Below are 27672 nucleotides of genomic sequence, written 5' to 3'. Positions count from 1 at the left end.
TGTGTGTGTGTGTGTGAAAATTATTGATTGAAGTTTTTAGGATATGTGGGCATGGATGTTGCAGCGTGGGGTACATGAGAAGAGGTGGTGGGATGACTGTATTGAGCAAAGGGGGGTGTGTGTGTGTCTGGGTGTGCATGTGTGTGTGTGTGTGTGTTTCTTTCTTTGTGAGTATGTGTGACTGTTGATGTGTGTGCCTGTGGCTGTTGTTGGTAGTTATTTGTGGTTGTGCCTGCTGCAGTGGTGGTTCGTTCGTTTAACTCTCTCCATACGAACGGCGAAAGAGACGACGTTAACAGCGTTTCACCCCAATTACCGTCATCAAAATATTGCAAGCGGAAGGCTCTTATACCGAAGAGGTGAATGTTGACAAAGAATACCGCAATTCTGACGACGGAAGCTAAAGGTTGGGTCATTGAGACACCCACTGGACATCCGAGGGGTCTGTGTAGAGGAGAAGAGAGGACTGGCCGTACTGAGTGAGTTAATCACGGTGACATGTGACATTGCTGCTGCCTAAATAGTCCAGTGACCTTGCAGGGTCATGTCACTCACCGTGACCAGTTCATTCAAGCTCTTTTTCACATGTGATGATATATTAGAAGCGGGGTGTTTGGTTTAGTTTAGTTTAACGTCTTTTTTAAACTGTTTAGTGATATTAGACGAGGGGGGGGGGGGGGGGGGAAGGGGGCGGGTGTGGGGGGGGGGGGGGGAGGGGTATGTGGGCATGGGTGATGCGGCGTGGGGTACATGAGAAGAGGTGGTGGGATGACTGTATTGAGTGAAGGTGTGTGTGTGTGTGTGTGTGTGTGTATCAGTGTAAGTAAATAATATGTGTGTTTCTATGGTGGATGTTATGGCAATATATTAGATAAGCAGTGTGTGTGTGTGTGTGAGTGAATGTGAGTAATCCAGTAAATATGTGTTTCTGTGGTGGATGTTATAGCAATATATTGGCAAGCAGTGTGTGTATAGTGTGTGTGTGTGTTTGTGTGTATAGTGAGTGTGTGTTGTTGTTCTACTGCTGGCAGTGTTGCCTACATCGCCATACACAGTGGTTTGACTCGTTGCAACAACTTCAAATAGGTGATTTCCATGTTGTCGTTACCAGAATTAAAGCATTCAGTCCCTTGGAAGAAGAAGGGGTTGTGGGTGGAGGGAGATGGGGTGGAAGGGTGGAGGGAGATGGGGTGGAGGGAGGTGGGGTGGAAGGGTGGAGGGAGATGGGGTGGAAGGGTGGAGGGAGATGGGGTGGAGGGAGGGTGGGGTGGAAGGGTGGAGGGAGATGGGGTGGAGGGAGGTGGGGTGGAAGGGTGGAGGGAGATGGGGTGGAGGGTGGAAGGGGGAGGAGATGGGGTGGAAAGGTGGAGGGAGATGGGGAGAGAGTGGAAAGGTGGAGGGAGATGGGGAGAGAGTGGGAGATGGGGAGAGAGTGGAAAGGTGGAGGGAGATGGGGAGAGAGTGGAAAGGTGGAGGGAGATGGGGAGAGAGTGGAAGGGGGGAGATGGGGTGGAGGGTGGAAGGGGGGGGAGATGGGGTGGAAGGGGGGGATATGGGGTGGAAAGGTGGAGGGAGATGGGGAGAGAGTGGAAGGGGGGAGGGAGATGGGGTGGATGGTGGAAGGGGGGGGGGAGATGGGTGGAGGGAGATGGGGTGGAAGGGGGTGGGAGATGGGAGAGGAAGTGGAAGGATGGAGGGAGATGGGGTGGAAGGGGGAGGGAGATGGGGGAGGGATTGGAAGGGTGGAGGGAGATGGGGTGGAAGTTGGAGGGAGATGGGGTGGAGTGTGGAAGGGGGGAGGGAGATGGGGTAGGGGGAGCAGAGGGGTTCTAGTTAGATTCAGTCTGAATTAAAGCATTGGTTTGTTTGTTTTTCTAAGAGAAAAAGATGTGATAATTTAGGTGATTAGAAGAAGAAGAAGAAAAAAAGAGAGAAATTATTATAGTTTGTCGTGTTTTCAAGGAAACAAAATCTTGAAAAGAGCATTGTTTGTTTTACATCTACCAGATGAAGTGAAAAAGGGGGTTGGGGTGGAAGTGTGGTATGAGTAAGTGTGCATAAGGGTGCTTTGTAACCTTCTACTTCATTATTTCCTGATTTAGAACGGAAGGTCGCGCATGGTTTTGCGAACGCACAAACATATGCTATCACAAACACACACACACACACACACACACACACACACACACACAACAACAACAACAACAAAACCGACCTATTATATACACTCACATATGCATAAACACATGTGTGCACACACACACACACACACACACACACACACACACACACACACACAACCCATATATGTACACACACATATGCATCCCACACACACACACACACACACACACACACACACACACACACACACACACACATATATCCATTTTCACTCACTCATGTAGGCCCAGGGCGTATCATCTTTTTTTCTCCCTTTCCTAATTTCACCACTTGCAGTGAAAATACACGGAACTAAAGATAGAGAGGAAAAGAAGACAACACTTCTGCATGTGACCTTTGAAAAAGAGAGAGAGAGAGAAAGAAAGAACAATGATGAATCACAAGCTCAGAACATTGTCATCGATGTCAGAACAATGGAACAAACACTGTGACAACAAGGAAATTATTCAGTGTACTATTGTAATGGGTTCAGAGGAAATCCTTGAAGATGTCATTCTTCCCTCTTTTTTCTTTTCTTTTCTTTTTTTCTTTTTTTTTTTAATTTTATTATTAATCATACTGCTTTCACAGCTCAAGAGGAAGCTGTGTAGCTGCAAATTTGATTGTATGATTTCAGTATTACGAGGTGTTTTTTGTTGTTGTTGTTTTTTTTTTTTTTGGGGGGGGGGTTGTTTTTTGTTGTTGTTGGTTTTGTTGGGTTTTTTTAGTATTGTGAGTGTTGTGTTGGGCTTTCCTGTTTGGGTTTTTTGGTTTTTGTTTTTTTGTTTTTATACCTAAGTAATAAGCATATGATGAGTCTTATACACACACACACACACACACACACACACACATATATATATATATATATATATATACACACACACACACACATAAGAGACATCCACATGTACACACACACACACACACACACACACACATACATCCACGTGTGTGCACACACACTCACACACACACACACACATACATCCACGTGCGCACACACACACACACACACACACACACACACCACACACACCACACACACACACACCACACACACACACACACACACACACACACACACACACACACACACACACACACACACACACACACACACACACTGGTTTGCCCGTACGGAACTCATAATTATGGTTGGGATTTCTTGAATTGGATGATTGTATCATTAACTCACTCAGTACGGCCAGTCCTCTCTTCTCTACACAGACCCCTCGGATGTCCAGTGGGTGTCTGAATGACCCAACCTTTACCTTCCGTCGTCAGAATTGTGGTATTCTTTGTCAACATTCACCTCTTCAGTATAAGAGCCTTCCGCTTGAAATATTTTGATGATGGTAACTGGGGTGAAACGCTGTTAACGTCGTCTCTTTCGCCGTCCGTATGGAGAGAGTTAAACTGGAGGAGGGGAGGTGGGTTTAAACATGAAGAAATCTGCTTTGAAAAGCTCTTTCTTTTTCCTCTGCTTTATTTTTCCTCGTGAGAGAGAGAGAGATGGGGGAGAGATAAATAGACAGAGAGAGGTGGGGGTTTATTGGGGAGGTTGGGGGGGGGGGGGTGTGTTCAGGGGTGTGTCGGGGAGGGAGGTTCAACACAAATGTTATTCAGACAATAGTGTATGATGATGGTGGTGGTGGTGGTGGTGGTATGTGTGTGTGTGTGTGTTTGATTGCATGTGTGTGCCAGTGTGTTCGTATGTGTGTGTGTGTGTGTGTGTGCATGTGTGTGTGTGTTGCTGATAATTTATCCAGCAACAGTATGCACTTGATTCTTCTTGCCACTGTCATTGTTGCTTCGATCTGTTTCAAATGATGAATGCACAGGGTAACTTCAGAGGAGTAAAAAAAAAAAAAAAAAAAAAAAAAATGATGCTAATACTTTATTTTGCCTTCATCTGTTGTTGTTTTTTTTCTTTTTTTCTTTTCTTTTCTTTTGTTTCTTTTCTCATTTCTTTTTACCTGGATCAAGGAGAGATCGAGCTTTCATAAAATTAAAAAAGAAAAAGAAAAAAAAAGGAGTTTTTTTGTGGCTTTTTTTCACGTTCGTGTGAAAGAGACGAGAGCTATTGGTTTTTGAATGACAAGCGACAGTCACCTCACTAGATCAATTGAAGTGGTGTACCGTTAAGACAGTTATTGGATAAACCAACCAAAAAAGAAAATAAAATAAAAGAGAAAAAGGAAAAAAAAAAACCCGATCTTTTTCCCTTGACCTTTTCCTCGCTATGGCAGAGGAGCACGCCGGACTATAAATACCCCCCCCCCTCCCTCCCTCCCTCCCTCCACCGGCACAAATCGGGAGCTGGGAAAGTGAGGGAAGAGGTGGGGGGGGGGGGGGGGGAGGGAAATTGAGAGACGTGGGGAGGGAGGGAGAGAGAGAGTGTGGAGAGGCGGAAGAAGGAGGGGACGGGAAGGGGAGACGCCATACACGCAACACGCGCGGGCGCTGCCACGGGCAGACCACGAGAGAGGAGGAGGAGGAGGAGGACGAGGAAAAAGTGAAAGTGAATCGTTTTCGTTGTTGACTGTGAAATGAGTACTTCTTCCTTGATTTCCCTTTCGGTGGTGGTGGGTGGGGAATGACCGTGTGTTTTAATTATTGACCTGGTCGGGAAGGGGGGAGGGGTGGGGTGGTGCGGGGGGGGGGGGGGGGGGAGGAAGGGTTGTTGGGGGATGATCAGGGGACAGCACCGTGGCAAGTACAGTGTCTGGGCGGCAACAGATGGGTGATTCATGCACACACACACACACACTCACACACTTGGTACAGGGGCGGGCTGGTTGCTTTTAGCTGTAGTGCTGCAGAGCATGAAAGGAAGGAAAAAAGGGGGAACCGGCTTCAGCTCTACACGTCGTGTTGTGTTTGTGGCGGTAGCAGTTGTAGTAGTGGTGGTGGTGGTGGTGGTGAAGTGATGGTGGTGGCAGCAAGCAGCCATTCTTCAGGCTGATCTCACTCTGCTGAGCAAGTCGTGTAGCAGCAGCAGCAGCGGCAGCGGTGACAGACACAGAGACAGAGACACGCACAGAGAGGCAAGCATTGAGCAGCAGCAGGCGGCGGCGGCAGCGGTAGGCGAGGGGAAAGAGAGTATTGACTTTAGTGTGTGTGCTGCTGGTGTGTCTTTTGGAGGGGGCCTGGGGTGGTGGTGGTGAGTCTGTTCGGTCTGTCTGGGACTGGGGAGAGAGAGAGAGAGAGACAGTCTGTGTTTGTGTGGAGGAGGAGGAGAAGAAGGAAGAGGAGGAGGAGAGCAAGGGTGGGTGACAAGAGTGTGTGTGGGGGGGAGAGGGATGGACAGAAATGTGCTGGTGGGGACGAGAGAGAGAGAGAGAGAGAGAAAAAGCTTTGTGACAAGTAGGGGGACAGTGTGGGTTTGGGGATGTGCTGTGCTGGGTGGATTGGCCGGCCGCGGCTGGTGCTGCTGCTGCTGATGTTGATGTGATGTTGATGTTGATGATGCCGGTGTGAGGACGTATGTGACTGGAGAGGAGGGTTAATGCTTGTGGTGGTGGTGCTTGTGGTGGTTTTCGTCAATCGTTCGGGTGTACGTATGGCTATTTTTTGGAAGGCGTGTGGTCTGTATCGGTAGGTAGAGGGGTCGTGATGTTGATCTGTTTGTGTGTCAAGGAGGGAGGGTTCTGTTGGACGTGGTGCCGGGTGTGTGTGTGTGTGTGTGTGTGTGTGTGTGTGTGAGAGAGAGAGAGAGAAATCGCGGAGGATCTGGTGTGTGTGATTTTTCTTCTTCTTCTTCATGCTGTGTGTGTGTGTGTGTGTGTGTGTGTGTGTGTGTGTGTGTGTGTGTGTTGTTGTTGTTGTTGTTGTTGTTGTTGTGTGTTCTTTTCTCTGTTCGTTTGCATCATCTCTCTCTCTCTCTCTCTCTCTCTCTCTCTCTGCCTGACTAAGCGCGTTGGGTTAAGCTGCTGGTCAGGCATCTGCTTGGCAGATGTGGTGTAGCGTATATGGATTTGTCCGAACGCAGTGACGCCTCCTTGAGCTACTGACACTGATTCTCTCTCTCTCTCTCTCTCTCTCTCTCTCTCTCTCCCCTCTCTAATTTACTGTCCCTCTCCCATCCTCTCTCTCTCTCTCTTCCTCTCTCCCTCTCCCCCCTCTCTCTAATTTACTGTCCCTCTCCCATCCTCTCTCTCTCTCTCTCTCTCTCCTATTCTTTTGCGAGCATGGCATGGACTGGCAGTTTTCAAGTTCACTGGAACCGCAGGCGCATATTTGTGTGGGCGGAGGGGAGGGATGGTGGTGGTGGAGGAGGGGGGGGAGGGGGGAGGGCGGTCATTGACACATGTGGCCAGTTGAACTTTCTACTCCTCCTCCCATCTGCTGGGCATGCTGGTCAGCCATGGATACTCTCCCCCTCCGTTTTGGGGAGGGGGGGAGGGTGCGGGGGGGTGGGGTGGGGGGGGGGGTTAAGGGGGTGGGAATGGGTGGGTGTACACTGGCTGCTTGACATCTCTGCTTCAACTTAGATTGTGTGTCTGACTGCCGTAATAAAGATGGGGGAAACTGAGATAACAGTGCATGCTTGACCTTGCCTTGTGTATGTGTGTGTGTGTGGGGGGGGGGGGGGGGGGGGTAGGAGGGGAGGTGCGTGTGTGTATGTGTGGAGGGGTGTGTGTGTGTGTGTGTGTTTGGAGGGGGAGAGCGCTTGTGTCTTTGTGGAGGTGTGTGTGTGTGTGTGTGTGTTTGTGTAGTGGGGCGTGGGAGCGGGGTGGGGGACGGGTACTGAGGGGTTTGTGTGTGTGTGTGTGTGTGTGTTACACATACACACAACATGTGTGTGTGCGCGTGTGTTTGAGCTCTCTCGATCTCTTCTGGCCCCTATAGCCTGCTTGTATTGCCGGCGGCACAGTGTGAGGAGGAGTAGAGTGATGGATGCCCCCCCATTGTGGTGCGGTGGGAGAGAAACCAGGGAGGTGTATCACTTGTGTAGGGGGGTGGGGGTTCATCATTGTGTGTGTGTGCGTGTGTGTGTGTGTGTGAGAGTGTTCAGTTGCATCCTCTCGCTCTCTCTCTCTCCCCCCTCGATCTCACCTTTTTCTTTCCTTCCCTCCCCTCCCCCCCCCCCCTCTCTCTCTCTCTCTCACTCATCCCTTTGTCTCACTTTGGGGGGCATTGACATGTGCGGCCATTTTTACTCCTCTGTCTAAAGATGACCGAGCAGGCTTGATCCTGTGCTGAGGGAGAGAGAGAGAGAGAGAGAAGAGGGTGGGGGGGGGGCGGAGGGGGGTGAATCCTGTGCTTGCTTACTTGTGTTGGAACACACGCTACGCAGCATCTCGGCATGGATCTGTGTTTGGAGGAGCTCAGTCTTGATCCTCTCTTTCTGTTCAGTCTTGATCCTCTCTTTCTGCTCAGTCTTGATCCTGTCTTTCTGCTCAGCCTTGATCCTCTCTTTCTGCTCAGTCTATCAGTCTTGACCCTCTCTTTCTGCTCAGTCTATCAGTCTTGATCCTCTCTTTCTGCTCAGTCTATCAGTCTTGATCCTCTCTTTCTTCTCAGTCTATCAGTCTTGATCCTCTCTTTCTGCCCAGTCTATTAGTCTTGATCCTCTCTTTCTGCTCGGTCTTGATCCTCTCTTTCTGCTCAGTCTATCAGTCTTGATCCTCTCTTTCTACCCAGTCTATCAGTCTTGATCCTCTCTTTCTGCTCGGTCTTGATCCTCTCTTTCTGTCCAGTCTATCAGTCTTGATCCTCTCTTTCTGTCCAGTCTATCAGTCTTGATCCTCTCTTTCTGCCCAGTCTTGATCCTCTCTTTCTGCTCAGTCTATCAGTCTTGATTCTCTCTTTCTGCTCAGTCTTGATCCTCTCTTTCTGCTCAGTCTATCAGTCTTGATCCTCTCTTTCTGCTCAGTCTATCAGTCTTGATCCTCTCTTTCTGCCCAGTCTATCAGTCTTGATCCTCTCTTTCTGCTCAGTCTATCAGTCTTGATCCTCTCTTTCTGCTCAGTCTATCAGTCTTGATCCTCTCTTTCTGCTCAGTCTATCAGTCTTGATCCTCTCTTTCTGCCCAGTCTATCAGTCTTGATCCTCTCTTTCTGCTCAGTCTTGATCCTCTCTTTCTGCTCAGTCTATCAGTCTTGATCCTCTCTTTCTGCTCAGTCTTGATCCTCTCTTTCTGCTCAGTCTATCAGTCTTGATCCTCTCTTTCTGCTCAGTCTATCAGTCTTGATCCTCTCTTTCTGTCCAGTCTATCAGTCTTGATCCTCTCTTTCTACTCAGTCTATCAGTCTTGATCCTCTCTCTCTGCCCAGTCTATCAGTCTTGATCCTCTCTTTCTGCCCAGTCTATCAGTCTTGATCCTCTCTTTCTGCCCAGTCTATCAGTCTTGATCCTCTCTTTCTGCTCAGTCTTGATCCTCTCTCTCTGCCCAGTCTGTCAGTCTTGATCCTCTCTTTCTGCCCAGTCTATCAGTCTTGATCCTCTCTTTCTGCTCAGTCTATCAGTCTTGATCCTCTCTTTCTGTCCAGTCTATCAGTCTTGATCCTCTCTTTCTGCCCAGTCTATCAGTCTTGATCCTCTCTTTCTGCTCAGTCTTGATCCTCTCTTTCTGCTCAGTCTATCAGTCTTGATCCTCTCTTTCTGCTCAGTCTTGATCCTCTCTTTCTGCTCAGTCTATCAGTCTTGATCCTCTCTTTCTGCTCAGTCTATCAGTCTTGATCCTCTCTTTCTGCCCAGTCTATCAGTCTTGATCCTCTCTTTCTGCTCAGTCTATCAGTCTTGATCCTCTCTCTCTGCCCAGTCTATCAGTCTTGATCCTCTCTTTCTGCCCAGTCTATCAGTCTTGATCCTCTCTTTCTGCCCAGTCTATCAGTCTTGATCCTCTCTTTCTGCTCAGTCTATCAGTCTTGATCCTCTCTCTCTGCTCAGTCTTGATCCTCTCTCTCTGCCCAGTCTATCAGTCTTGATCCTCTCTTTCTACCCAGTCTATCAGTCTTGATCCTCTCTTTCTGCTCAGTCTGTCAGTCTTGATCCTCTCTTTCTACTCAGTCTGTCAGTCTTGATCCTCTCTTTCTACTCAGTCTGTCAGTCTTGATCCTCTCTTTCTGCCCATTCTGTCAGTCTTGATCCTCTCTTTCTGCTCAGTCTTGATCCTCTCTTTCTGCTCATTCTGTCAGTCTTGATCCTCTCTTTCCACTCAGTCTGTCATTCTTGATCCTCTCTTTCTGCTCATTCTGTCAGTCTTGATCCTCTCTTTCCACTCAGTCTGTCAGTCTTGATCCTCTCTTTCCACTCAGTCTGTCATTCTTGATCCTCTCTTTCTGCCCATTCTGTCAGTCTTGATCCTCTCTTTCCACTCAGTCTGTCAGTCTTGATCCTCTCTTTCTGCTCAGTCTTGATCCTCTCTTTCTGCTCAGTCTTGATCCTCTCTTTCTCTTTCTGCTCAGTCTTGATCCTCTCTTTCTGCTCAGTCTTGATCCTCTCTTTCTGCTCGGTCTATCAGTCTTGATCCTCTCTTTCTCTTTCTGCTCGGTCTTGATCCTCTCTTTCTGCTCGGTCTATCAGTCTTGATCCTCTCTTTCTGCTCAGTCTTGATCCTCTCTTTCTGTTCAGTCTATCAGTCTTGATCCTCTCTTTCTGTTCAGTCTATCAGTCTTGATCCTCTCTTTCTGCTTGATCCTCTCTTTCTGCTCAGTCTTGATCCTCTCTTTCTCTTTCTGCTCAGTCTTGATCCTCTCTTTCTGCTCAGTCTTGATCCTCTCTTTCTGCTCAGTCTTGATCCTCTCTTTCTGCTCAGTCTTGATCCTCTCTTTCTGCTCAGTCTTGATCCTCTCTTTCTGCCCAGTCTATCAATCTTGATCCTCTCTTTCTCTTTCTGCTCGGTCTTGATCCTCTCTTTCTGCTCGGTCTATCAGTCTTGATCCTCTCTTTCTGCTCAGTCTTGATCCTCTCTTTCTGCCCAGTCTATCAGTCTTGATCCTGTCTTTCTGCTTGATCCTCTCTTTCTGCTCAGTCTTGATCCTCTCTTTCTGCCCAGTCTATCAGTCTTGATCCTCTCTTTCTGCTCGGTCTTGATCCTCTCTTTCTGCCCAGTCTATCAGTCTTGATCCTCTCTTTCTGCTCAGTCTATCAGTCTTGATCCTCTCTTTCTGCTCGGTCTTGATCCTCTCTTTCTGCCCAGTCTATCAGCCTTGATCCTCTCTTTCTGCTCAGTCTATCAGTCTTGATCCTCTCTTTCTGCCCAGTCTATCAGTCTTGATCCTCTCTTTCTGCTCAGTCTATCAGTCTTGATCCTCTCTTTCTGCTCAGTCTATCAGTCTTGATCCTCTCTTTCTGCCCAGTCTATCAGTCTTGATCCTCTCTTTCTGCTCAGTCTTGATCCTCTCTTTCTGCTCAGTCTATCAGTCTTGATCCTCTCTTTCTGCTCAGCCTTGATCCTCTCTTTCTGCTCAGTCTATCAGCCTTGATCCTCTCTTTCTGCTCAGTCTATCAGCCTTGATCCTCTCTTTCTGCTCAGTCTATCAGTCTTGATCCTCTCTTTCTGCTCAGTCTTGATCCTCTCTTTCTGCTCAGTCTATCAGTCTTGATCCTCTCTTTCTGCTCAGTCTATCAGTCTTGATCCTCTCTTTCTGCTCAGTCTTGATCCTCTCTTTCTGCTCAGTCTTGATCCTCTCTTTCTGCCCAGTCTATTAGTCTTGATCCTCTCTTTCTGCTCAGTCTTGATCCTCTCTTTCTGCCCAGTCTATCAGTCTTGATCCTCTCTTTCTGCTCAGTCTATCAGTCTTGATCCTCTCTTTCTGCCCAGTCTATCAGTCTTGACCCTCTCTTTCTTTTCCCCAGCTTGCCGGGTAGTGAGGACAGGTCATTTTGTGTATGATAATCAGATCTATGATGGAGCCTGGATGCACCAGCTGTTGACAGAAAGAGCCTTTCGGTTGAAGTTGAACGCTGATCCATCTCCCTCTCAGTCTTTCTCTTTTTCTGGATTACACTGTGTCATTTTCTCTGTCTCTGTCTCTGTCTCCCTCTGTTTCTCTGTCTCTCTCTCTCTCAAAATGTTTATGTTATACATTTATATTTGTTTTTGTTTTTATTTCTCACTGCATGCCATTACTTTGAATGGATGGTCGAACTGCACTTTGTTGCACAGATTGATCAAATTTCGTTTTGGCTTTGGTTTTTGATCAATATTATTATTATTATTGATGCATGTTGTTATTTGTATTATGAACCCCCATGTCATTAGGGCTGTAAAGCTATTGACATTAACTTCTTTAAAGTGTTCAGTGTTCAGTGTTCTCTGCTTGTCTGCCTCCACCCCCACCCCCCAACCCTCCAACACCACTCTGTTATTCTCTATCATCTGTCTTTCTCTCTCTCCTTCTGTCCCCCTTTTCTCTCTTTCTCTCTCTCTCTCTCTCTCACACACACACACACACACACACACACACACACACACACACACTGTCTCTCTCTCTCTCTGTCTGTCTCTGTCTGTCTCTCTCTCCCTCTCTCTGTGTGTTACTTCATGAGAATGTCTTCATTATTCTGCATACCAAACTCCAGTGCAATATAGTTGTCTGACTGTGTTTTTTGATGTTCACAGAATTTTGATATGATATTCACTTGCAATATTTTTCACATACCCCCACACAAGGGGCCTAGGTGTATATATATATGTGAATGTATTCTCTCTGTCTGTCTGTCTGTCTGTCTGTCTGTCTCTCTCTCTCTCTCTCTCTCTCTCTCTCTCTCTGTCGTTCTCTTTCACTTGCTGTTCATCTTCACTTCGCTTGGTTTAACATCTTTCCACAAATATGATTTGCACAGAAAATTAGCATGCATGCACACACACACCCTTGTATGCATGTACACACCACACACACACACATGCACATGCATGGGCGCACATGAGCATGGATATGAAATTGCACACACGTGCTCTCTGTCTCTCCTTCTCTATCTTTCTCTCTCTCTAACACACACACACTCTCTCTCTCTCTCTCTCTCTCTCTCTCTCTCTCTCTCTCTCTCTGTCTCTCTTGAACAAACCTTTTTTTTTCTTTTCTTTTTTTTTTATGTGCAAAATGGTCAACTTCCAGATTATAGAATCTAAGATTGGTTTTCAGAATCAGCACACAGAATCTTGATTTCTTCTCTCTCTCTCTCTCTCTCTCTCTCTCTCTCTGTCTCTCTCTGTCTTTTTTTTCTTTTTTCAAATATTTTTTACAGTGCTACAAAGAACTGCCAGCATTTCTTTGAAACCCCACAAACATTCTTCTTCTTCTTATCAGTGCTACTGTTAACAACAGTCCACAAAATGTGCCTCTCTTTCTTTTTCGTTTGAGCAGTTATTATATTATAGCACAGGGTATATATATATAGCATTGTGTTTTGGTGTCATAGGCTGACAGGCGCAGTAGCCGAGTGGTTAAAGCGTTGGACTTTCAATCTGAGGGTCCCGGGTTCGAATCTCGGTGACGGCGCCTGGTGGGTAAAGGGTGGAGATTTTTCCGATCTCCCAGGTCAACATATGTGCAGACCTGCTAGTGCCTGAACCCCCTTTCGTGTGTATACCGCAAGCAAAAGATGAAATACGCACGTTAAAGATCCTGTAATCCATGTCAGCGTTCGGTGGGTTATGGAAACAAGTACATACCCAGCATGCACACCCCCGAAAGCGGAGTATGGCTGCCTACATGGCGGGGTAAAAACGGTCATACACGTAAAAGCCCACTCGCGTACATACGAGAGTGAGCGTGGGAGTTGCAGCCCACGAACAAAGAAGAAGAGAAGAAGAGGTGTCATATACTGTACCTTGTCAAACTGATGCAAACTAGGCCGCATTGGTGTCAGGACTGAATCAGTCGATGGTTTTTGATCAGGACAGGAGATGGCAGGAAAATGTGAACAGGAAGAGTTTCCTTCCTTCCCCCCCCCCCCCACCCCACCCCCCTCTCTGCTTTCATTGTCACATGAGGCCCTTGCTGTTGAAAAAGGAAAATGATTATGACGACCTTTTTGTGTGTGTGTGTGTGCATTTGTTTGATTTGATGGGTGGCCCCAGTTGTTGTCTGCAAAGGAAGAACACTTTTAGTAGTGCAGGCGTGCAAAGCTTAATGGCCCCAGTTGTTGTCCGCAAAGGAAGAACACTTTTAGTAGTGCAGGCGTGCAAAGCTTAATGGCCCCAGTTGTTGTCCGCAAAGGAAGAACACTTTTAGTAGTGCAGGCGTGCAAAGCTTAATGGCCCCAGTTGTTGTCCGCAAAGGAAGAACGCTTTTAGTAGTGCAGGCGTGCAAAGCTTAATGGCCCCAGTTGTTGTCCGCAAAGGAAGAACGCTTTTCGTAGTGCAGGCGTGCAAAGCTTAATGGCCCCAGTTGTTGTCCGCAAAGGAAGAACGCTTTTAGTAGTGCAGGCGTGCAAAGCTTAATGGCCCCAGTTGTTGTCCGCAAAGGAAGAACGCTTTCCGTAGTGCAGGCGTGCAAAGCTTAATGGCCCCAGTTGTTGTCTGCAAAGGAAGAACGCTTTTAGTAGTGCAGGCGTGCAAAGCTTAATGGCCCCAGTTGTTGTCCGCAAAGGAAGAACGCTTTTCGTAGTGCAGGCGTGCAAAGCTTAACTCACTCAGTACGGCCAGTCCTCTCTTCTCCTCTACACAGACCCCTCGGATATCCAGTGGGTGTCTGAATGACCCAAGCTTTAGCTTCCGTCGTCAGAATTGTGGTATTCTTTGTCAACATTCACCTCTTCAGTATAAGAGCCTTCCGCTTGCAATATTTTGATGATGGTAATTGGGGTGAAACGCTGTTAACGTCGTCTCTTTCACCGTTCGTATGGAGAGAGTTAATAGCCCCAGTTGTTGTCTGCAAAGGAAGAACACTTTAGAAGTGCTGGCGTGCAAAGCTTAATTTTCTTTTTTGTGTGTGTGCTGATGATGGTCTGTTATCTCCTTGATTCCTCCTCATGCCTTTTAACTCTTTCACTGCCAAACTCACATTTACGCAGCAGCTAGGTAGATGACCCATATCACTGAAAGGTGACGATATCATTGGTCTGTTATCCATGAACCTACTGCTTTTAAAGTTCGGTGGTAGGATAGGCCATGTTTTCTGCACATCACAGGAGGAATCCCCAGCTATTCTTAGACACCATGATATTGTCTGTGTGTGTAGCACAAGGGAATTTGGCACTCTAAATTGACTGGCGGTGAAAGTTTAATCCTCTATCTTTTCTTCTTTTTTTTTTTTTTTTAATAGATTTTGTAGGCTGTATTGTTCTTACTTTTCTTTTCCTACTGTATATCTCTAATTTCAGAGACAACTGTCACATATTTAAATTTTGCACATATATATATATATATATAATATGCATGTGTGTGTGTGTTTTCTTTCTTTAAGGTCTCTTCACTTTTAGTGATATTAGACACATGATGTGTGTGTGGGAGGTGAGGGTAGTGGTGGTGGTTAAAGGGGGGATATACATGTAATAGAGAGAAAGGATAAACCAGAACACCAGAGTCAGCAATTCATGAATATCTGTGTGACAGCAGTTAACAACATAAACAGCTTGTGAGTGTGGGTGCGGGTGCATGCGTGCATGTGTAGATTACTTTAAACTAAAGATAAGACTTTATTATTATTGTACTGGTGAATCCAGTGTAGTTGTGCTGTGCACTATTCTCTCTGTGTGTGTGTGTGTGTGTGTGTGTGTGTGAGTGAGTGAGTGAACACATACACATGAGTGATGGGTGCAATGTCCACCTATATAGAGCACTGGACTTTCAACAGAGTATCCTGAGTTTGATCCCAGGTTTTTGGTGCACCTTGTGGGTGGATGGTAGAGCTTTTTTCAGATCTCTCAGGTCAACATAATTATGTGCAGACCTGCAAGTGCTTGAACCCCCTTTATGACGGGCGCAATAGCCGAGTGGTTAAAGCGTTGGACTGTCAATCTGAGGGTCTCGGGTCCGAATCACGGTGACGGCGCCTGGTGGGTAAAGGGTGGAGATTTTTTCCGATCTCCCAGGTCAACAAATGTGCAGACCTGCTAGTGCCTGAACCCCCTTCGTGTGTATATGCAAGCAGGAGATCAAATACGCACGTTAAAGATCCTGTAATCCATGTCAGCGTTTGGTGGGTTGTGGAAACAAGAATGTACCCAGCATGCACACACCCCAAAAACGGAGTATGGCTGCCTACATGGCGGGGTAAAAACGGTCATGCATGTAAAAGCCCACTCAAGTGCATACGAGTGAACGTGGGAGTTGCAGCCCACGAACGCAGAAGAAGAAGAAGAAGAAGAACCCCCTTTATGTGTAATACATGCATGCAGAAGATCAAATACACTCATGTTAAGTATCCTGTGATCCATGTCAGCATTTGGTGGATCATGGAAGCAGGAAAGACAGGCACAGTAGCCGAGTGGCTAAAGCGTTTGACTTTCAAATTGAGGGTCCCGGGTTCGAATCTCGGTAACGGCGCCTGGTGGGTAAAGGGTGGAGATTTTTTTCTGATTTCCCAGGTCAACATATGTGCAGACCTGCTTGTGCCTGAACCTCCTTCATGTGTATACACAAGCAGAAGTTCAGATACACTATATATATATATGTGTGTGTGTGTGTGTGTGTGTGTGTGTGTATACATTTCAGCTCACACAGTACACATCTGAAGGGGGAAGTGAATTAGTGATGTCAAACAAGTTTCAAAGTCTGACAGTAAAAAGTGAAAGGCTTCCTTGTGTCCAGTGACTGGACTGCCAGTGACTGGATTGTAATGTCAACATATGATTTGTCATTGGTCTCTGTCTGTAAGTCTTTTAAGATATAGATTAGACTTTTTTTTTTTTTTTTTTTTTTTTTAATCATAATAGATTTTCTCTTTACCACACACATGCACACAGGTGTGTACACACACACACACACACACACACGCACGCACGCACGCACGCACGCACACACACACACACACACACATTCACACAGACAAACATGCATGAATGCACTCTCTTTCTTGCATCATTTTTCTTTCTCCCTCCCACTCTTTTTCTATTTTCTCTGTTACTTCTGTGTCTCTCTTTTTCCATGCATCGATTTTCATACTCTAACATTACTTTTTATTTCACCTTTTTCACTAAACCTTATTCTGTTCTTCTTTTCTTTTTTTTTCCTGTTCTTCTTTTTTTTTTTCCTGTTCTTCTTATTTCCCTTATTTCTCACTGGGAACATTTTGGCTTCACCGTTAAAACCCATAGTTTGGGGAATTTAATGCTATGAAAAAAAAATAGCTGAAACATGTTGGGGAAAAACCATGAGAGCCTGCATTTGCGAAAGGGGGTGGGGACTTCTTGGTTTTGATCAGATAATGAGGATTTTTTTTTTTTTTTTCCCCTGTAATCTGCATTGTTTCAGTGGCCTTACACCCATTAGGAGTTTTTTTTTCATTCCTCCTGGATTGGTTCACTCTTTCAGCAACGAGGCAAACAGCCACTGCACAACTTTTGAGCATGTGCACTGTGAGCTTAATGTTTATTAACTCGTTTGTCCTATCCACCCACTCATTCCTGTTCCTTCACTCTTCATTCGTTCGTTCCCCATTCGTTCTGTTCTGTCCGTCAGCAGCAAGGCAAACAACAGCTGCTGCACAACTTTGAGCGCACGCACATCGTGAGCATGGTTATAAATTCGTTTATCCGTCCCACTCATTCCTGTTTGTTCACTCATTCATTCCTCCTCCTCTTCTTCTTCTTCTTCTTCTTCTTCTGTGTTCGTGGGCTGCAACTCCCATGTTCACTCGTATGTACACGAGTGGGCTTTTACGTGTATGACAGTTTTTACCCCGCCATGTAGGCAGCCATACTCCACTTTTGGGGGTGTGCATGCTGGGAATGTTCTTGTTTCCATAACCCACCGAACGCTGACATGGATTACAGGATCTTTTACGTATCGTATTTGATCTTCTGCTTGCGGTATACACACGGAAGGGGGTTCAGGCACTGACAGGTCTGCACATATGTTGACCTGGGAGATTGGAAAAATCTCCACCCTTTACCCACCAGGCGCCGTGACCATGATTCGAACCCGGGACCCTCAGATTGAAAGTCCAACGCTTTAACCACACAGCTATTTCGCCCGTCTACTCATTCATTCCAATCTGTTCTGTTCTATGGGTCAACAGCTAGGCAAACAACTGCTGCACAACTTTGAGCACGTGCACCATGAGATCGCCACCTGGGACCTGCGGCAGCCGACGGCAGCGCCCTCTGGTGACGGCAGCTCCTGCGGCTCCTCGGTCACCTCCTTGCCGGCATCGCAGGATCTGGGCGACCAGCCTCTGAACCCCTCGGCCTCCCTGCAGGACAGCCGGCTGTCGATGCCAGAGTCTTCCCCACAGCACTCTGTCCTCGCAGCGCCAAACAGCAGCAGCAGCAGCAGCCTTGGGCGTGGTGGCAGCCAGGGCTTGGGTTCGAATGACGGGTTGGGCGGTGGTGGTGGGGAGTTGTTTTCTGCTTCTGGTTCCGGACATCAGCGGAAGGGGTCGGAAGGTGAGCTGGGGAATTTGTGTTGTATTTTCTGGGGAAGGAAGGAAGAAAGAAAGGAAGGAAGGAAGGAAGAAATAAAGGAAGGAAGGGAGAAAGAAGGAATAAAGGAAGAAAGGAGCAAAGAAGGAATAAAGAAAGGAAGGAAGGAATAAAGAAAGGAAGGAAGAAAGAAAGGAAGGAAGGGAGAAAGAAGAAAGAAGGAATAAAGGAAGAAAGGAGCAAAGAAGGAATAAAGAAAGGAAGGAAGGAAGGAATAAAGGAAGGAAGGGAGAAAGAAGGAAGAAAGGAGCATAAAGGAATAAAGAAAGGAAGGAAGGAAGGGAGAAAGAAGAAAGAAAGAATAAAGGAGTAAAGAAGGAATAAAGAAAGGAAGGAAGAAAGGAATAAAGAAAGGATGGAAGGAAGAAATAAAGAAAGGAAGGAAAGAACGAAATAGGAGGAAGTGATGATGATGAATTTTTTATAATGTGTCCTTTCAAGGTGGTTTTTTTTTTTGTTTTTTTTTATATAAATTGGTAGATGGCTGTATGTCTGTGTTTCGTAACACCATTCACTGTGGTTACATGCCACTCTTTGTGGGTGGTAGCTTCTTGTGATTTATTTTATTGTCAGTATGACTGATGATTCCTCCACACAGCGCCCCAACCACTGCACTGTTAGCTGATGTTGTTGTTTTCTGAATACACACCCACCCTTCCCGTGTCCAAATCTCTCACCCACTCTTCAAACACATTGTACGAGTGTGTATCCAGTCTCTCACCCACTCTTCAAACACATTGTACGAGTGTGTATCCAGTCTCTCACCCACTCTTCAAACACATTGTACGAGTGTGTATCCAGTCTCTCACCCACTCTTCAAACACATTGTACGAGTGTGTATCCAGTCGTCTCACCCACACTTCAAACACATTGTACCATTGTGTATCCAGTCTCTCACCCACTCTTCAAACACATTGTACGAGTGTGTATCCAGTCTCTCACCCACTCTTCAAACACATTGTACGAGTGTGTATCCAGTCTCTCACCCACTCTTCAAACACATTGTACGAGTGTGTATCCAGTATCTCACCCACTCTTCAAACACATTGTACGAGTGTGTATCCAAATCTCTCACCCACTCTCCAAACACATTGTACGAATGGTGTATCCAGTCGTCTCACCCACTCTTCAAACACATTGTACGAGTGTGTATCCAGTATCTCACCCACACTTCAAACACATTGTACGAGTGTGTATCCAGTCTCTCACTCACCCACTCTTCAAACACATTGTACGAGTGTGTATCCAGTATCTCACCCACTCTTCAAACACATTGTACGAGTGTGTATCCAAATCTCTCACCCACTCTCCAAACACATTGTATCCAGTATCTCACCCACTCTTCAAACACATTGTACGAATGTGTGTTCGTTCTTTACTTTTATAATGCCTTTTCACTGTTAGTGATATTAGATGATGAGTGTGTGTGTGTGTGCTGACATGACTGAGTGCGTACGTGTCTAAATCACCATGTGGTGAACAGACAGTGAACAAGTAAGAAAGAAAAAGAAGAAGAGGGAGGAGAGTGATGATCGCTTGAAAGGGGTGAGCATGCACTCATTACTGAAGATGCGATGTGACGTCAAGAGCTCAGCGTGTGTGTGTGGCTGTGCATGCAGGCACAGAGAGAGAGGAGAGTGACTGCATGAAAGGGATGAGTATGTTGCACTTGTTACTGAAGAAGAAGCAATGTGACGTCAAAGTGAACGTGGCTAACCGTGCGCTGTGGGTTGCAGGCGGCGAGAGCACAGGGGGCGGCGGCCACAAGACGCCCACGAAGCGCGTGTCCTTCAGCACCACCCACAGCATCATCACCGACTCGTGCGAGCAGCTGGTGACGGCCAAGCACCGCGACTCCATCGTCTCGGCCTCCACTGACTCCTCGGAGGAATCCACCTCCAGCGGGGAGGGTCGGCACCCCAACGCTGCCGCCACCATGGCCAACACCCTGCGCGGCAAGATGCGACCCAAGCTCCCCGTCACCACGGAAACCACCCGCCTCCTCACCGAGATGAACCAGCTGAGCTTCGACAATGACGGCGGCTCGGTGGGTGGCGGCAGTGGCATGTACGAAGAGACCTCGTCCCTGTCGTCGACCTCATCCTCGTCCTCGTCACGCCACAACTTCTCGTCGCGAACGGAGAGGCGGAGGTCGTCTATGACGGAGCGGAGGGGGTCTGACGGGCGCATCCCCTCCATGCGGACGAACGGCGTCAGCGGGGGCACACCCATGTCGCCCAAGGCTTCGGCCCGGCGAGCCTCCCACGAGGGCAGCCCCGGGCCCATGTCGCCCTCCATGCGCCACTCCGGCACGCAGCACTGGCTGGACGACTACTACCAGAGCGTGGACGGGCTGGGGGCCGGGATGGGGTACAGGGGGGGCCAGGACTTGGAAGACCCCTACATGTACTCTGGTGGGAGCATGTCCCACTACGAGCAGATCCCCCCGCAGCAGCAGCAAGCCTACCAGCAACAGTACCCGCAACAGCAGTATCAGCAACAAGAGTACCAGCAACATCAACAGTATTATGCGCCACAGCAGCAGCAGTACCAACAGTACCAACAACCACCTCCGCTGTTGTATCAGCAGCAGCACGGTGACCCCTCACCCTTGCCCCCAGAGCAGCAGCCTGACCTCTCGGAGCTGTACGCCACCGTGGGCCCGAAGACAACACGAAACCCCGCCCCTCCTCCCCCTCCTCCTCAGACAGGGAGGGAGGCTGATGCATCGAGCGGCGGCGACCCTTCACCCCACCCCCCTGTCCCTGCCGTGCCTGACCGCGTGATGCAGGAGGAGGTGGAGGTTCTCCCCCCACCACCCCCACCGCAGCAGTTCCAGGAGTCTCCGGAATCGCCTCCACCCCCACCACCACCACCTGTTGCGCCAAAAGCCGCGGCCCCACCCACCGCCCCCAAACCCACCGGCCCTCCCCCTCCCCCTCCCCCCCAACCACCAGCCACGGCCACCACCACCACCACCACCACGCACAAACAGCCCCCGCCGCCGGTTCTTCCTAAGTCAGTGCCTGCCCAGAGCGTGTCCTCCTCCCCTGCCCCCGCCCCCCCCTCACCCTCCCCAGCCAGCACCCTCCCTCCACGGCAGTCCCGCGGCCACCAGGCCTCCCATGGCTGTTGCCGGCAGTGCTTCCATGTCCGCCACCCCCCGCCCCTCCGTGCCCCCTCCCCCCATACCCCCCACACAACAACAACAACAACAACAACAGGCCTCTCCCCCCACGGGGAAGGTGGGGCCCCCCACCCTCCCCAAGTCGTCTGCTGCTGCTTCTTCCTGTTCCTCCTCTGCCCCGTCCACACTCAGCAAGGCGGGGACCCTCCCTGCCGGTTACGGCTCTGGAGACGGCCCCCATAAGTCTTCTGTTGCTGCTGCTCCTCCCCATCCTCCTCTGTCGTCCGGGCACACGGTGTCTCCAGGCTCCTCCTCCCCGCACCGGGTGTCGCATGTGAAGCACCCCTCCACGGGGTCCCCCATGCTGGGGATGATGGGGGGCATGCAGCAGGGACCAACGCCGTCAGACAGCGGCTACATAGAGGGTGACAACAGCTCCTCCTGCTCCGGCTCTCCCAGCAACCCCGCATACCTTCAGGAGCTGGCGCGACGCCACAAGGGACCAAGCCCCGGCACCTCCCCTCCGCAGCCCCTCCTCCCCCAGGCCGCCGAGTCGTCCCCCCATCCTGCCTCCGCCCACCACCACCACCACCACCATGCCCCCTCCCCGCCCTCTGCCAACCACCGACGATCCGCCTCTGCCGGTAGCACCGTCATCAAGGGGGCTGGGGGGAAGTCCGATACGGGCCGCAAAGCCCCGCCCCCTCCACCTCCGAAACGGAGCGAGAACACTCGACTGATCGGGGATGTGCCGAAGCAGATGACCACCACCAACACCAACACCCCGCCCGCCTCCCCCCTGGCGCAGAAGAACCCACCGTCTCTACAAGGCCCCATCTATGAGAACTGTGAAGGTATGATGGACATCAATGAGCTCCCGCCCCCTCCCCCCGAGCTGCTTGCTGGGCTTCCAGAATCGGCCACCAAGAACTCCGCTGGTGCTGCGTTGTCATCGTCACCCTCTTCGTCGTCATCGTCGTCTCCACAGAGGATGGGGAAGAAAGCACAGAAACTACCTCCCCCACCCCCGAAACGCAGCAAAGACACTCAGCTGTCTCAGCCACACTGACAGCGGCTGAGTGAAGACTGGCCACCCACCCCTAGCCTCTCTGTCTCCACTGAGATGTCACTGTCACCCCATCCCATCGGTCTATACACCTCAGTCACCTCCATGGTGTGAGCTGTGCTGTGTCTGGCACAATGATTTTTTAGAAACTTGGGGTCGACGATGGAAGCATCATGTTCACTACTTGTAGGCAGCTTTGAAATCAAAACTGCTGGTCCTAATATCGTGTCAAATCTTGTTTCTTTTTTTTTTCTTTTTTTTTTTTTTGTTCATCGTCCAAGATGGCAAGAAAATCAAATCAAAGTGACGATGAAGTATTTGCAATACCACGTAAGCTGACATAATCCCTGTCTTCATTATGGTTTTTGTCATTTTGGAATAGTTTGGTGTATTGATTACCCTCTCGTAGCGGCGGAGTGGAGTTGGAGAGAGACAGAGGGTGACTGTACCCTCTTCCTTCTCATCATCAAGGCTTCAGCTGGCATGCTTGCTCTGTGCTGTGGTGTGTCTGCGTATTAATAAATCAACACTTTGCGGTCTTCGCCTCGGCAGGGGTGTGGGACTGACTGACTGAGGGCGTGGTGTGCTGACTGTGTGAGCTTGGTTCCCTCCCTTGGGTGATGACGGATTAGAGACCCAGTGCTGCTTGCTTCAAGGTGCATTGAAAGGCAAGGACAAATGTGACTGGTTGACGGGAAAGCTTACATGCTTTTAACTGGTAGTTGGATTTTTTTTAGTTTTTCTTTTTAGTAACTTGTTTCGTGTTTGCTGATGTCTGTTTATTGTTTTTTCACGAATGTATGGATTTTTATTCACCTCCTTTTCCCACACCCCCTGATATCCCTTAAGAACATGGCGATGAGACAAGAATGCTTGTCTACGAAAAGCATGGTTGGGACTGGCTTGGTTCATGCTTTTTTCTTTTTTTTTTTTTTGTGGCTATTTGGCCTCTCTCTCTCTGTGCATTTACAGTCAACAGATACATACAGATATCTCATCATGTTGTATCTTTGTCCGACTGTCATCAGCACTGTTAATATTTTTTGATGGACTTGTTTTGGAGCATCATCGTCAAGAATTCATCAGGAATCCAACTCTCTGTGCTCACTGACGGCAGATTTTTTTTTTTTTTAATGGTTGTCAAGATAGGTGTCTCTTCCCACTGTCACACTCCACTTTTAGTTTTGGGTTAAAAAAAACAAAAACAACAATGACAGAGCTAGAGTTTTTTGTTGTTGTTTTTTTCCCTCACTTTTTAATGATGATTGTCAGTGACTTTTTTTTTTGTTGTTGTTGTCATTGTTGGTGTGGGTGTGAGTATTTATAACTTATTTGGTATTAGATTGACACAAGAATGTACTTGCCCTAAACTCCAAGGATGTTAAGTACTACACATTTCTCAAGATATGCCAGGAATCCCACATTTCTGAGATATTCTTCATGATGAAGGAAAAAAAGAGGCTTCAGAAGTTTACGATTATTTATCAGGACTGTTATGCCTGTGCGTCAGTTAAGACTTCGGAGAATCAGTTACAGTGGGGTTTTTTTATTCATTTTATTTCATTGCTGTTAGACAAAAAGATAGTATACAAAATGTGGCACAAACCCAAAAGTCAGAAACATGAAACAGTAAGGATCAGTAACAGTTCCTCAGCTCACTCACACTTGTACTGTGTGCAACTTGCGTTGTCTAAGTGCGACTTAACCAGCACAGTTTACAACCAATGCCGTTATCGTTGGGACTCAAATCTTTGTTTCCAAGGTCTTCTTTTTATGTAATTCATGTTATCTTTTGGTCTTGCAGAAATTGTTCAGAAGAATGTGTGTTGGTCCTGCTTGGAGAAATACTGATTTTGTTTAATTGTTCGGTGGGATGTTGCTGTATTGCAGTACCTGGGAGAATATGTTTTGCAACTAGATGTGGTACAAATGATGCAGTCTGAATCATGTATTCCCTAGTCCGTGGTTTTATGTATCTTCTTATGGTGCTTTTTTGGGGGGAGGGGAGGGGTCTTTAAGTAATATTTTTTTATGATCTTCACAATTTTACACAAGATTTCTTACAAATGCAATATTTGTCTGTTCAAAAGAAGGCATGAATGAAGTTGAAGTTATACAATCTCCTTGGGAGTGTTTTTCCTTGAAATATAAATATCAATGTATACTGAGTTCGTTGTAGTATTATTATCATTTGTTGTTGTATTTTGTAATGATAACTGCTCTGTGGGTTGATGTTACTGTTGTTTATAATAGAAATCATGATGAAATCCAACTTTGATATTCCAAGGTAAACATGAAATGGAGCAGGAGACAGAAAATCCCTTTCCCAACAACAGTACCTGACCAACAGTTGTAGAACAAACAACATCTGTGTCAGTGAAGATGAGATTTTGTTTCTTGTGATGACTAATCTAAATGATATGAATATAATATATAAATGATGTTTCTTCACATTCATAATTTCTGGATTGCAAATGAAATGATATAGTTTATAATCATATGAAACAACAATATAGAATTATAAGGCAAATTTTTGCCTTGTTGGAGTGACTAAATGAAAGTCAGTTTACAAATTCATTTTCAGTGAAACCCATTCACAGTGAATATTTTTTAGAAAAAAAAAAAAAATAGACATATTGGTTTAAGAAGTTGATTTTCTCTTCTGCTTATATACATTATCTAAAATGAGATATGTGTATATATGCACACACAACTTAATTTATTTGTAAAGTGGTATTCCCACGTGTCATGATCTTTATGGTGTGAAATGCCCAGGGGGGGAAGAAAACTTACTTAATTATATTTAATACTAATCTACAATATGTTTATCAGCTTACCTTGATGTGCCAAAAAAAAGTGTTTTTTCAACGTAGTCCAAATAGGTTATTAAATACACACTATTGACAGGGTCAGTTAGCAGTCGCAATAATGTCCCTCAAATCAAATCATGTTGTGTATAAATAGCCCAGCCGAGCATAAAGGGGCCATTCCAGGGATGATAACCCGTCACTTCTTAAAACCATAAATAACCTCCCTTACTCTGTACAGTTTCTTCAGCGGTTTTGTCCAGTGGACAGGATTTGAAGTGATGTTTAGCATGACTTTTATTCCAAGATCATTCACCATGCTCATTCATCCCAGATCACAGATAGAGATGTGAATTAATTTACATGACAGTGTGATTGACGGATCACAGGCAGCTGTGTGCTCATCACAGGGAGGCAGCTGCAGGGGTCGTACCCAGTCATGGAAGTCTGGAAAAAGTCTTGGGGGTTTGGGGGGAGGGGGGGGGGGGGAATGGAGTGAGAACCATTTCCAGGGCCTAGACCAGTACCCTTCAATAAAGAGCTGTGAGTATTTAAAAAATAATCAATTGAAAAAACAAAAAAACGTAATGAAAATAGAACATCAGTACTGGGATGTTCACCAATCTGTTCCATCAGTGGTGTTGCAAATTTTTTTTTACCATTTTTACCAGTTTGGTTTTGTGAGTGGTGTGGAAAAATTTCAGTTGCAAAATTTTTTGATCAGTTTGGTTTTGTGTTTGGTATGGAAGAATTTTTAGTCAGGACTGGGAAAGTTCTGGGGGGAATAAAAAGTATGAAATTTTGTTTGGTCACAATAAACTATCCCTTGGTGTTTGCTGCGTGTACTTAGCTGGCAGCGTTTGATGTCACGTCAGATGTTGCAGCGTTTAACGTCACATCAGATGCCTTTTGTTTCGTTGAGGTCAGGATTTTTTGTGGGTGGGAAGTACGATCACACCGCCAGAATGTTTTGTACTGGTTTTACAGCCAACACTAAAGCACACATTGTGGTGAGTTTATCGACCTGTTGGCAGTCTGCCCCTTAACTCTCTCCATACGAACGGCGAAAGAGAAGACGTTAACAGCGTTTCACCCCAGTTACCATCATCAAAATATTGCAAGCGGAAGGCTCTTATACTGAAGAGGTGAATGTTGACAAAGAATACCACAATTCTGACGACAGAAGCTAAATGTTGGGTCATTGAGACACCCACTGGACATCCGAGGGGTCTGTGTAGAGGAGAAGAGAGGACTGGCCGTACTGAGAGAGTTAAAGTCAAGTTGTTTGTGGCTGTGGTCTTTCTCTGTGTGGTCGAGGCATTGGTTCTGAGCCATCCAACTCTCCTCTCTCCCTCCTCTTATACCCCCCCACCCCCACCTCTCCCTCCTTTTATACCCCCAACCCCCACCCCCCCTCACCCCCACCTCACTGCCATGCCCAGTAACAGCAGTTGCACTGGAAATTTAATATTTCTACTTTGATCTATATCAGTAACTGTTTGTCTTTTTATTCACTCTCACTTTATTAAGCAAGGTATATTGAATGATAGTCCCATTTATGGTTTCGATTAGTGCTCTGGTAATTTGTGGAATATGTTCTGTTGTTATGATTGCAATGGAAAACATGGGAAAATATTTATTTTTCTGATGATCATATTTTTATTGATACTCATTATCGATTGATTATCCTTTCTTTGATGTGGCACTGCTTTGTGTAAGATTGCACTTTCATTTTCTTCTGGGTGCATGTGTGTAAGAGAAATGAAAAGAAGCAGAAGATGAACTCCAGTCATGTCAAAAGTATGATTTGCTAAAATGTGTTAAACACACATGTATACACAAATTCACACAAACACACACACATCTGAAATCATTCACACACTGAATAACCCAACCCCCTCCATCTTACATGAAGCCATTAATGTCAGGTCACTTGCACAAGGATTTCAATGATCATCATCATGTCAAATACTGGGTCAACATCCGACCAAAAAAATTGATTTTGGAAGTCACACTTTTTAAGAAAATGTGATACACTGTACTTTATTTTTTTTTTTTTTTTTTTTTTTTTTTTTTTAAATAATGTGAACAAAAATGTGCATACTTGCTAAAAAGATCACATGAAAGAAAATGGGACCACTTCAACTATAGATGATGATGATGACCAAGGTTTTGAATGACCTGATGAATGATCAAACCCAAACCAGCTTTTTTTTTTCTTCTTTTTTTAAATTGGATCTGGAGGAAGTGGTCTTCAGTGTAGGCTGCACAAAGTTTTCTTCTTCCCAGCACAGTCTGAGAACAGGCTTGGAGAATGAGTAATACTGTGATGTCAATCACTTTTAGAACAGTTGTGAGATAAAAACGAGAAAGCTAGATGCATGTATGTGCATAAGGTGGTTATCGTTTCCTTTTTTTTTTTTCTCTCTCTCTCTCCCCCCCCCCCCCTTCTCCCCTTTTCCCTTACAATTTTAAACTGAGACCATTGTCTTGGAAATGTGTTTATTGTTCAAATTTTATGCCGTCTCTAGCAGGGAATTAATTTTTTGGGGGGTGGGGGGAGGGGTGGGGGGGGCAGTTCAGGAATGATGTTCATCCAAATGTGGTTCAGTTTATTATAGTTCAGATTTCAGTTCCATTAAAAAAAAAAAATTTTTTTAAAAGACAGCAGAGGAACGTGTGCCTGCAGTTGATGCATCATGATGGTGTTTAGGAAAGGTTCTTACTTTTCTTTCGTTTTGAAACAAAATTATTTTTCTTTTTTTTTAATAATCCCATAGTGACACTTTATTTGTTTCAAAAAACACTTTCCAAGGTTATTTTCAGGATCAACATTTCCTGTGGCCAAGATTCTTTACAGGATAGACGTTTCCTGTGGCCAAAGTTTTTTTCAGGATAGATGTTTTTTTACATGGATGGCTAATCAGTGCCAAAACATTAGTTCCATAGGGTGTTTCCTTTTTTCTTTT

General features: G+C 46.6%; 1 protein-coding gene across 1 annotated transcript in view; it reads left to right on the top strand.

Moving 5' to 3' along the window:
• Positions 1–21899, top strand: part of LOC143276999 (uncharacterized) — a 140431-nt gene extending 118532 nt beyond the window's left edge. The window contains exons 12-14 of the mRNA XM_076581709.1: positions 17301–17667; positions 19440–20844; positions 21023–21899. Coding sequence (XP_076437824.1) covers positions 17301–17667; positions 19440–20844; positions 21023–21899 — 2649 coding nt within the window. The remainder of the gene's footprint in view (positions 1–17300; positions 17668–19439; positions 20845–21022) is intronic.
• The last annotated feature ends 5773 nt before the right edge of the window (positions 21900–27672 follow it).

Source organism: Babylonia areolata, chromosome 2, assembly GCF_041734735.1.
Source record: "Babylonia areolata isolate BAREFJ2019XMU chromosome 2, ASM4173473v1, whole genome shotgun sequence".
NCBI lineage: Eukaryota > Metazoa > Mollusca > Gastropoda > Neogastropoda > Buccinidae > Babylonia > Babylonia areolata.
Note: the sequence above shows the minus strand (reverse complement) of the source record. Positions and strands in the feature narration are given on the sequence as shown.